Source organism: Trichechus manatus, unplaced genomic scaffold (assembly GCF_000243295.1).
Source record: "Trichechus manatus latirostris isolate Lorelei unplaced genomic scaffold, TriManLat1.0 scaffold00248, whole genome shotgun sequence".
In the NCBI taxonomy this organism is placed as follows: Eukaryota; Metazoa; Chordata; class Mammalia; order Sirenia; family Trichechidae; genus Trichechus; species Trichechus manatus.
The window spans coordinates 879,068-891,650 of NW_004444184.1; the positions used below are offsets into that span (position 1 = coordinate 879,068).

At 37.0% G+C, this 12,583-nt stretch overlaps 1 protein-coding gene and 1 long non-coding RNA gene across 2 annotated transcripts in view; one reads left to right on the top strand and one right to left on the bottom strand.

Moving 5' to 3' along the window:
• RSPO3 (R-spondin 3) overlaps positions 1 to 9,550 on the top strand; it is a 92,853-nt gene extending 83,303 nt beyond the window's left edge. Inside the window, exon 5 of the mRNA XM_004389465.2 lies at positions 8,321 to 9,550. Within this exon, the coding sequence (XP_004389522.1) occupies positions 8,321 to 8,514 (194 nt within the window). The 3' untranslated portion in view covers positions 8,515 to 9,550. The remainder of the gene's footprint in view (positions 1 to 8,320) is intronic.
• Positions 9,180 to 12,583, bottom strand: part of LOC111819022 (uncharacterized) — a 118,637-nt gene continuing 115,233 nt past the window's right edge. The window contains exon 3 of the long non-coding RNA XR_002822829.1: positions 9,180 to 9,294. This is a non-coding gene — a long non-coding RNA (uncharacterized LOC111819022). The remainder of the gene's footprint in view (positions 9,295 to 12,583) is intronic.

Here is a 12,583-nt window from a genome sequence, read left to right on the forward strand (position 1 = left end):
TTGAATAAGCAATTTGGTGCCTAGTAAATTACATTCTAAACCTTGATTTTTATAAAACCTCTCTTTTTTCAAAAGTTAGTCCACACCTGGACACTGTCCTTGCCTTGATTTTTCTATCAGTAGCTTAAGTGTGAAATAAAACAAGAACATATGTCATGTTGTGTTCTGTTGAGACAGTGTGGAGGCAAAGGAGTACAGTGATTAAGAGCTCTCATTTTCCTCATGTGTCAAAATGGGGCTGTGATAGAGCTTGTAGACATGGTATAGTCCCTGGGTGGCACAAGTGGTTAAACACTAAGCTGCTAACCCAAGGTTGGAGGTTCCAGTCCACCCAGAGGCACCTCAGAAGAAAGGCCTGGTGATCTACTTCCAAAAGATGTCAGTCATTGAAAGCCCTATGGAATGCAGTTCTACTCTGAAACACGTAGGGTCACCAAGAGTTGGAATCCACTCAGTGGCAACTGGTTTGTTTTTTATTCTTTTTATAGATATGGTGCCCGTACATAGATGGTACATAGAAGTGCTCAATTTTAGTTATCATTACAATTATCGTTACTTATCTTCACCTTGGTTATTGCAGTGAGTTGCTGCCTGAGAGCTAAGGGGCACAGAGAGAAAAAAAGATAAAGAATCTAGCCAAGAAATGAGTTGAAAAATCAGGAAGGTATCCCTGAGGGGTGCCTTATGGGCAGAGAATTAAATACTGAATTAGTCAGAAGAGGTGACCGACACCAGAGACTGCATTCTAGGTAAGTGTATCGAATGTATAGGATCAGTCTGCATTGTGGGCTGTGCTGGGAAGAATGTAGAGGTGACTAGGAAGAGAAGTGTGAGGCCAGGGATGTGGGTGAGAAGTAAGCAGGGCCAGGTCACAGAGGACACTGAGTGCCATGTTCAGAGGCTTGGATTTTATTTGCTTCCACCTCAAAATTTACACTCAGGGTCTTACAGTCAGGACACTCTTGTTTCTGAATTCCCAAAGAAACATGATGCAAACTGATTGCATCTCTTTAATTAGCCCTTTTCAATTGGTGCCAAAATGCTATTTTAATCTTAGTATCTTAGTGAATACAACTGTATTTTTAAAAATGGGCTATCACAAGGTGGTATCAGAATTAACATTTAGTGGAGTAAATAATGATGTAAGTCAAATTATTTTTCTGTGAATAATGAATCAGAAGCATCTTTGAAGTTAAATAGAAAAGCAATAGAATTTATCCCCCATAAAACTACAGAGTAGGTATTTAAGTAGCTTTATACTTCAATCTGAAGAAATTAAATGTCTCCGTATTTCAAAAAAAAAAACTCCGTTCTTTCATATTTTCACTGTATTTGTTGTAAATTTCTAGGTTAAAACAATAGCACAAAGAATATGCATCTCTATTTTATTAAAACAAAAAAAGACAAAGGGTTTGGATACATTTTTTTCAAGTCAATTCCACTTGGTAATAATATAGCTGAGAAGGAAATTTGGCATTGCTGACTTTCAGCTGTGTCCCTAACCACTGGGTCTGACTGTCTAAAGTTTATATAGCCTACAGTTCAAAGGCCTTTAAATATGTATCTACACAATAGATCATAATTGCTGAAAAAGTTTCACTGTAGCAATTTCTCCTCCCTTGCAAATCTTCCACAATGAAATCTTATCTAAAAAGAAAAAAAGTTGGAATTTTCATCCTCTATACAAAACAACAACAAAATACATAAAAATCAGGTCCCCAGGTCCAACTCTAGATTCAGGAATCATCAGATTAATCCCATTTTAACACCACTTGTGTGTGTGTGTGTTTTGTTTTTTTGTTTTTTGTTTTTTGTTTTGAAGGTATAAAGCCTTGGGCTTCTAATTGAATTTCATTCCACACCAAATAAAGAGAAAGGGCTTACCAACAAATTTTATCTTTTTGATGGAATATTTATTAAATTGGCTTGAGTCATAGATTCAGTGATATTTAGTCCTCAGTCTAGAATGTGGGATACATTTTTAGCTTTTTGAGAAAAATTATAACCTAGTTTGTTTTAGGAAGTGGAGCTACTTGAAGCTCAACGGCTCCCCCTAGTGGAACCTTTCGAGAAACTCACAAAGAAGTTGCTTTCTTGGGGGAGGTTGTTTATCAAACAGAAATTTATCTCCTCACAGTTTAATAAACTAGAAGTCCGAATTCAGAGCATCTGCTCTAGGGAAGCCTTTCTCTCTCTGCCGGCTCTGAGGGAAGGTCCTTGTCTCGTTTCAGCTTCTTTTCCTAGGTACCTTGGCGATCTTCATGTAGCTTGGCATCTCTCTTTCTCCATCTGTGCTTCTTTGCTTGTGTGCCTGATCTGTTCTTTTACAGTTCAAAAGTGATTGGCTTAACACACACCCTACACTGATATGGTCTCATTAATATAAGAAAGAAAACCCTATTCCCAAATGGGATTACATCCACAAGTAGTGGGGTTGGGATTTACAACACAAATTTTGGGGGGACACAATTTAAGAAGCAGATCTTTTAAAAAGACCTCTGTACATGTATTTCTAAACCTCCAAGGAAATTGCAATCTGATATTTATAATTTGAGGAATTCTCAATAAGTGAATTAGATTTGTGGTTCTAGTAAAAGCACCCCTTTTAATCATAACCCGATTACATTTAAAAGGGTAACTGAACATGCTCAATAGTTTATATTTTCACTTAGAACTTTAATATATAATATGTAACTTAGGACCAATAATTCAGGATCATTTTTTTCTCTTTGTTCTTTTTACATGTTTATTCTTTTTAGTTCATATCTGGATCTGAATACATTCTGAAAAGACAATCTGCAGCTCATTTTCACTTCATATCTGGGCGCCTAATCCAAATGTACCTCATCAGAAAACTTGTCTTAAAAATTAGTAGCTACACTAAGTAAAAGAAACATATTCACTATCCATTAGGAAAAACAAAAGAAATTAAATATATAACCATGTGAAGTAAAGTAATTTTCTATATATTTAAGGAAATTGGGTTCTGTCTTAATCAACAGTGATGGTTCATAAATGTGGCTGCACATGAGAATAACCTAGAGCTGAACTTAGTATAAACTACTGGGCCCCTCGTAAGATCTAACTTGTTGCCCTTGAATCGATTCTGACTCATAGCGACCCTGTCCTACAGGGTCCGAAGAGCAACTGATGGATTTGAACTGCAGATCTTTTGGTTAGCAGCCAAGCCCTTAACCAGTACACTATTAGGGCTCCTCATAAGATCTACTAATCAAAATCTCCAGGGTGAGAATCTATTTTTTGAAGTCATCTCTCTGTTTGGAAAGGAGTCCTTGGGTGGTAGAAATAAGGAGCTCAGTGCTAACTTAAAGGTTGGTGGTTGAGTCCACCCAGAGGCGAAAAGAAAGGTCTGGTGATCTATTTCTGAAAAATTAGCCATTGAAAACCCTATAGAGCACAATTCTACCCTGACATGCACGGGGTCATCATGAGTTGGAACTGACTCAAAAGTAATTGGTTTCACATTTGGGAACTTGATCTGCAGAAGGCCCTAGAAGGTGCTTATATAAAGGATTATATATGTTTGTGTTAATAGGAAATAATTTCAGAATCTCGACAATGTCACTTAACCTGTTCAGTTATGTCATACTAGTTTTCAACAGAAATTTTAAATAATATGTGGCAATATAGTCTGCACAGAGATTTTAGCTACTCTTTTAAAAGTTAAGGCTCAGAAATAAATACCAGCCACTGACTACATTTCCTCTATGGATTTCAGTTACTTACGACAATATTTCTGAAATAGGAAAGGTCACATGTCAGAATATTCTATTGGCCTTTTCTAAACTAGTCACATAAACATCCAAACTCTGCCCTGCTCTCAGATTCTAAATACTTACCCTTCTCCAGTTTTCAGTACTACTGAAAGTGTAAACATGGCAATCGAGTCCTGTATACCTTTTCAGCTTTGCTGGGTAATATCCTATATATAGACTCTGATCCAACCAAGGAGGTCTACTTTCATTCTCCAGATTTACCATGTCTTTGCCTGCCTTCATGCCATTGACATATTGTTCACTGCCCAGGATAACCGTCTTCTCTCATCAGCCTGGCAAACTCTCACTCATTCTTTAAACCTCAGCTCAAACATCACTCCCTGTGGTGAGCTTTCTTCAGTCTCCATTGGCAAAGTTCGATGCTTTCCCTGCTGTGCTCCCAGTAGGATCTTGTGCATGTCTCTATTTTAGCATTAGTGTGTGACTGTAATTATCATGTCTGTCTCCGTATCTCACTGGTATCCCCAGGTTTTAGCACTCTTTTTGGCAAGGAGTAGGGGCTTAATTCATGTTTGTGTAATGAGTTAATAATACTAGATTTCATTTGTCCCATGATTAGCATGTGCCAGACACAGTGCTAAATGTCCTATAAGCATCTCCTTTAATCCTCACAAAGATTAGCAAGTAGTAATTATTATCCATATTTTATACATTAGATAGTTAAGCCTAAGAGATAACAACAACTAGCCAAAGATCACATAACTTGTTTATGTCAGACCTAGATTTTGCACATTACGTTTTTCTGACTCTAAAGACCATATTCTTAAACATTACATCATAGTGCTTCTCTGCAAGGGCTCAGATTATACTTGATTGCTAATAGCAATTTCTCTTTGATGGTTTCTACCCAAACACCATCCTTATAGCTGGAACATGAAGGGAAGGTGAATATTGTTTTAATCTTTAGAGCACTCCACTGCCCAGTTCTGGCACATGTATGCTTGTGCCAAAAACCAACCAAACCTACTGCCGTCAAGTTGATTCTGACTCATCGTGACCCTGCAGGACAGAGTGGAACTGCCCCATATTTTGCTCCTTGGAATTGAACTGCTGACCTTTTGGTTAGTAATCAAGCTCTTAACCACTGTGCCACCAGGGCTCTGTGCTTGTGCCAAACACACACACAAAATGAATGACAAAACATAGTCATATATGTAAGATTATGATAACTGGAATGCTTAGTTTGCAAAATTGCAAAAAAAAATGTTGAAAAAATAACTACTGACTACATCAATGAAAAGTCACCAGAATAGAAAAGAAACCCTCTTTAATGAAGACCTTACAAAATTTCCCAAATTACACGTGATTTTTAATGGACTACAGCCACTCTTCTACATTTCTGTTTTATTTCTTGGACAAGAGGAAAATATATTATTTATGCAAAAGGGTAGTTAGCATTCCAACCACTAACACATAGCCCATAAAAAATAATAATCCCATTTTTCTATTGTACAATAGCTCTCTGTATGGCAGCAACAATGTACAATGTGCTAGTTTCCTGTTACTTTACTAGAGCTTCCCCTTTCACTCACCACCCAGACTAAATAGTTATTCGTTGGATAATAAAGCTATAATACTGAGTTTCAAGCTACTTCCAAAAATGTTTCTGCCTGTCTTAAGAAATAATCATATCAGGGTGCTAATAAACAGAAATGCACTACAAGTTGAGTATGTTGTCACAAACGGCTAAAAAACATATAAATCAATCTGTGACCAAGGAAGAAACAGTGTATTTCTTATGTGTCCAAAACATTACGGTTGGGATCACAGCTGTAAGATGTTGGACCATCATCAAGAGAACAATGTCAAACACTAAACTTCTGGATGATTTCCATAAACATAACATTTTGTTTGGTGTCAGTAGTTTTTATGGAACTTTGGAATGATTCTCACTGACACTTCTTCAGAGCTGAACTTGAATACCTCCAAAATGCTCCTCAAAATGGAAATATTATATAACCTAACCTTGCAGTCATCTCCCTCTGAAAACCAAGCACATACCATGAAAACCAGCATTTCTCTCTCAATGTGTGCAGCTTTATAAAATATAAATTAAATTATGCTATCTATTCAGGAAGGAAAATTTACTCTTCATTTTTCTCCTTTTACTTTCCAAATTTAAGTCAGCACTTCAAATACAGTCACTAAAGCCAGAACGAAAAAAAAAAAAAAAATTTAAAGGCCTGGATATATTTTGTAGAAAACCGTAACAACTGAAATATTTTTTGAAGTGAAAAGAATAATGGAATTGGCAAATCAGTAAACAAATCTTCAGCTTTAGGCATAATAAACTCAAAACCCATTGCCTTCGAGTAGATTCCAACTCATAGTGACCTTATAAGACAGAGTAGAACTGCTCCATAGGGTTTCCAAGGAGCAGCTGGTGGATCTGAACTGCCGACCTTTTGCTTAGCAGCCAAGCTTTTAATCACTGTGCCACCAGGGCTCCTAGGCATAATAGTCAACTCTAATATTTTTTGTTCTCTTCTGCGTATCTGTAACTGATATTTGCCTCTCCCTGGTCTGGGTCCCCATTTTGTTAAATGTTTTTCGAGAGCTCAGAATTTTGGAGATGTGCTATATTGAGCACAACGAGGCAAGTTTTCATAAATCAGCTGGAAGGTTTTGTAAATATAGTCTTATGACAAAGCTGGTTGTGGCATAAAATCATCAATCCAAAGACTGTATTGGCTCAATATATTTATGTAGTATTAATAATACTGCTCCCTAGGATTCCATTACCAGAGTCAAGAAAAGGAAAGCCAAACCACTGAATTCAATATTTTCAGCCTGTTTCAGGACATGAAAATATTTTGGTTCTCCCATGCAAATAATTTCTGCAAAAGACTTTGCCCAAAGTGACTTTATTGTAGACACAGACTAATTTCAAATATTATATGACTCAGTATGTGGGAATATACATTATCAAAATTTGTCCCACATCAAGGAACAGTTGGTTCCTAGTCTTCATTTCCTATGATTTTGATTTAAATCAGTAATTTCTCATAGGGAAATATGCAGATAGATATTTCTAAAACCATGCCCTCAAAAATTACTTTACATTGTAGATTTCATATGTGAAATGCTTACATTATAAAATATCTAGTTCATTTAGAAATAAATAAAAATAGTACATCCAATTTAGTACCAGACACATACATTTTGATTAAATTATTCTCTTCCTCTGAACTCTCAGTGGTTCTCTACTGCCAATAGAATGAAATTCAGTTCTGCAACCGGGCCTCAGTATGCCTTGCAATATGAATTCGCACCTGAAAACCTTTAAAGGTATGTTGATTCCACTTTTTAAAATGCCTCATAGTGTGAATCTGAATTAAATCTATTCTTGAAATCCAGTTCAAAGTCAGGGCCTCCATAAAATCCCGTATACATCCAATAAGTATCTGTTCATTTGATTGACAGAAATACAAAATCCCTGTCCAGATAGATAGATAGGTAGATAGACAGACAGATGCTGCCAAGTTGACTCCAACTCATGGCGACCTTATGTACAACAGCACAAGTCATCCTCATGATTGCCAGTATGTTCGAGTCCATCGTTTCAGCTATTGTGCCAATCCATCTCACCGAGGGTCTCCTTTGCCCTCACTGAACCTCTGCTTTGCCATACATGATATCCTTCTTTAGCAATTGATCCTTCCTGATGATGTGTTCAAAGCAAGTGAGTCTGACAGTGTTCTGTTGTAATCAATAAGGGTTTCATTGGCTGATTTTCAGAAGTAGATCACTAGGCCTTTCTTCCTAGTCTGTCTTAGTCTGGAAGCTCCACTGAAACCTGTCCACTATAAGAGATCCTTCTGGTATTTGAAATACCTGTGGCATAGTTTCCAGCTTCATAGCAACATGCAAGCAACCACAGTACAGCAAACTGACAGATGAGTAGTGGTAGTAGCTTATACCATAGGGTTATTGGTAAGTTATAATCACCACCACCCCACATACAGAGAAAATACACAGTACATAAATTTCAGTATAAAAATATTTGTGCTAAAATAAAGTAACATTTATCCTTGTATCCAGCATGAACTTTTATTTACATATTTGTTACAGAAATTTATTCTCTTCTAGTAGATGGCATCCAGATATAGCAGAAGATCGCAAATATGTTACTGCTACTTGAAAATTATTGAATACAAAATGGAGGCTGGATCAAATATACACATTAATAAATTTCTTAGATTATAAGTCTATTCAAAACTTTCTATTAAATGTATGTAAATAACTACCATGTAAAATAAATTCTAAACTTATAAGAATAGAACTCTAAACTATCATATATTAATTGCTTCCTTATATTTTGTGTGTGTTTCATGTTCACATTGCTTGGAGTATAGTGAAAACTTAATAAAGAGTAGTTGAATGCATGATTTAGATTTTAGATATTTGGTTTCTATGGGTGTGGGATGCAACCTTAGAGAAGTTTAACTCATTTTTTAAAACTTAGAATAACCAAATAGAACGTAATTTTATGTATTTTTTAAAGGAATATCCTTTCATTTCAGGAAAAAAAGGAAGGGAAAGGAAAAGAAAAAAACTTAATCAAGAAGAGAGTAAGGAAGCAATACCTGACAACAAAGGTCTGGAACCCAGCAAAGAAACCCCAGAACAAGGAGAAAACAAAGACAAACAGCAGCAGAAGAAGCGAAAAGTCCAAGATAAACAACAGAAATCGGTATCAGTCAGCACTGTACACTAGAGGGTCCCATGAGATTGTTGTAGACTCATGATGCTGCTATCTCAACCAGATGCCCAGGGCAGGTGCTCTAGCCATTAGGACCATAAATGGATGTTATCAGTTACTGCTCAGTCTAAACAACATTCCAAATAGTTGCTATATTCTTCATACAAACATAGTTAACAGCAAAGAGCCAAAAGTTTAAAGAAGGGATACTTTCAAATGGTTATCTTTTATGCTTCTATGCATTGTTAAGAGACAAGAAATTTTGTACATAATTATCAATAGGCTATATGATGTAACAACATAATGATGACACCTGGAGAAGCAACATCTTTTCCCTATAAAAATATTTTTCAAGCTATTGTTTTAAGAAGGAAGAGATAGTTCTACAGATTCAGTGAGGCAGTATCCCTTCAAGACAAATAAGAGATCAGGGGAGAGAAACATCTTTCAGAGGACAGTGTTGTTTTGTCCAGGAGGTCTAGAGAGTGCTCAGAATTAGGGCCTGGCATTTGGAATCGTAGGATTTATCATCACAGAAACAACTGTTTTAAGATTGGTTCTATTGCCCTTATCCTGTATTTCTGCAAGAAATGCAAGAGTGCATACCAGAGTTGAATATACTGTATGGGATTGGAGAAAGGCAATATATGGAAGAAACCATAGAGTTGGAGATTATTTTTGTGCTTTACAAAACTGTGAAGGGTTGTGATTACCTGGAACAGGACTCCAATCTATGTCAGCAATATGTGGTTCAGCCTCTGCTACCCGTTGGGTTATATGTCTGTAAACATGTACCTATAACATATGTCCAAAAACAAAATCATACTTATTAGAATAAAATTCTGATTTCATAGAAAACAAAAAAATAGAGCAAGGAGAGTATAACATGTTTGCAAACTCATGTGTTTTCTTTCTCTTCTCAATGAAGGAAAAAAAAGTTTTATTACCTGCTTAATGATCCACCAGGAACTAAAAGGGATACTATTTTCTAACAAGGTGTATCTAGTAGAGGGGAAAGCCACCACAATAAATATATTTGTTGATAGTTTTTAAAGTTCCGTTCACTTTGTTTTATTGTGTGTGTGTGGTTTTTTTTTTTTCAGTTGGAAAAATTGTTATTCTTACTCTAAGAGATTCATGAATTAGGAAAGAGAATTCTGTTAAATCAGAGAACGTGTTACATTTCTGTTTGCTTTTTGAATCCACACTTATCTGAGTCAAAGGCGATTTATTTATAGGGTATTAGAAGATATTTAAACAATGTTTTTCTTAATTTCATCAACAAAAATTCTAGTTATATCTGCATAGGCCATCTTAAATAATTTCACTGCTCCCTTCATTGCTTAGGTATTAGCACCTTTTCTTGTATGTCTGGTTCCTCCTGTACCTTCAACATTTGGCCTTTTCTTCTCCATATTTTCTCAGTCTGTGGACCTCTTTGGGGGATTGAAGTCACCCTAGCTGAAAGCTCACCAGTGTTTCACAGAGGACATAGCCCTCTCAGTCCAGAAGGAAGCATCTCTGAGTGTGCGGCACAGAATCTCATGCCTCACCTTAACCTTCCTGTTGTAATGAAAGGACACACAGCTGCTCCGTCCACCACTCTTCCTAGCCCTCTCAAGATCACTGCGTTCTGAAGAACTTGCAATGAATCTGGCTTCTGGCTGCCTATCTCTGAGCACCCTTTCTCCACCAGCTGTATTGCTCCTGTGGACTGCTTGGTTTCATTGGTTTTCTATTTCACTTTTCCTCTTCCAAGATATAAAATTTTTGAATGATATATTCCTGTTTCTTACTCTGGTGTTTTCTTTCCTTGTCTGCAGGAGATAAGTGTTTCCACTAACTAGATCTATGCCCAATGTATGCAATGACTCTATCTTCAACTAAAACTTATGCTACAAAGGAGAAACAAAGCTTTTCCACAGAACTATATTTAAAAAAACAACAACCAAACCTGTTGCCATCAAGTTGATTCTGACTCAGTGACCCTATAGGACATAGTAGAACTGCCCCATAGGGTTCCAAGGAGCAGCTGGTGGATTCTAACTGCCGACCTTATTATCAAAGTTTAGGACTTTGGATGGTTTCAAACGCCACCCTTGTCCTCAGTGCTATCTAGTCAAGCATAAGTAGCCAAGTCACTTTTGTGTATCTTTTTATGTTTATCATTGTCTTCATTCGTTCAAGATACACTTACTGGGAGAGTCTGTGTTTTCCCTAAGCCTCCATATGCAGAGCTGGACAAAGGGTTAATTAGCGAGGACATAATTGTAGCAAATAATTATCATGTCTTCCCAGGTGTTTTGATTCAAAGCTTTTGTTCTGTTGTCCTCCAGGCGATGGCAGACTATGTAAATCCTTGATGCAATAGTTAAATAAAATTAGAATTGCTACAGAGAAAAATGAAATGAAAACTAACATTAAGCTTCATACATTAGGTGAAATATTTATGAAGACAAAGGTATCATCAATGTTAACTGCAATTCTCAATTCACCTTTAATCGAGCCTTAAGCACGTGGACTCATTATTATTTTCAAACTAGTGCCTTCTTAACTTTGAACAAAAACTCTTGATCAACTTCTGATAAAGTTCCTGCATTGGTCACAGGAAGCATTAACGTTCTGCTCTGATTCTCAAGCCGGTAAGTGGTGGATGGTAACAGGCTAGTAGTGGCTAGTAGATGCTTGATATGAAGACAAAATCAAGAGAGAACAGCAACATTAAGTCTTTTTTGCAACTGGTTAATGCTCTTCCCTTGGTCTCGAAATTCTGCTTTATGACTGAGGAGAGGCAGAGTAATTTGGAAAAAGGCCCCTGTTGTACAAGTAAGAAGATTTGAGTTCTAGTCCCAGGTCTGTAACCATTGGCAAATCACTTAACAGCTCTGGGACCCCATTTCTGGTGAGCAACATGAAAGAGTTGAGCTGGAGGTGATCTCTGTAGTCCCAGGCAGGGGAACACTTGACACTTCTGTTAGTTTAGAGTGATGCATGTAATAAGTCCTCATTGACGACACTGCTTTTTGGGTTCACCAACAGTTCTTTTCAAAAGTTGAAATATAAAAGGCTATCAGATGATGCAAATTGAACTCTGCTACTCTGACACTGTTGAATTAAAAGTCACTCATATTGTCATTGTTGTTATGAGCGGTCCAACTCCTAATGACACCATGCACAATAGAAAGAAACACAGCCCTGTCCTGCACCATCCTCACAATCATTGCTATGTTTGAGCCCATTGTTACAGCAATTGTGTCATTCCATTTCCTTGAGAGTCTTCCTCTTTTTGCTTTACCAGCATGACGTCCTTCTCCAGGGACTGAACCCTCCTGATAACATGTCCAAAATAAGCAAGACGAGGTCTCACTATCCTCGCTTCTAATGAGCATTCTGGTTGTACTTCTTCCAAGTCGGATTCATTCATTCTTCTGGCACTCCGTGGTATATTCAATATTCTTTGCCAATACCATAATTCAAAGGCATCAATTCTTCTTCAGTCTTCTTTATTCATTGTCCAGCTTCCAAAGCATATGAGACCATTGAAAATCCCATGGCCTGCGTCAAGCGCACCTTAGTTCTCAAGATACGTCTTTGCTTTTCAACATTTTAAAGAAGGCTTTTGCAGCAGATTTGCCCAAGGAAATACGTCATTTGATTTTTTGACAGCTGCTTCCATGGGCATTTACTGTGTATCCGAGTAAAATTAAATCCTTGACACCTTCAATCTTCTCTCCATTTATCATAATGTTGCTTATTGGTCCAATTGTGAGGATTTTTGTTTTCTTTATGTTAAGGTGGAATCCATACTGAAGGCTGTAGTCTGATCTTCATCAGTAAGTGCTTCTAGTACTCTTCACTTTCAGCGGGCAAGATTGTTTCATCTGCATATCTCAAGTTGTTAATGAGTCCTCCTCCAATCCTGATGCTGCATTCTTCTTCACATAGTCCAGCTTCTCAGATTATTTGTTCAGCATACAGATTGAATAAGTATAGTCAAAGGATACAACCCACACATACACCTGTCCTGATTTTAAACCATGCAGTGTGCCCTTGTTCTGTTAGAACGACTGCCTCTTGGTCTATG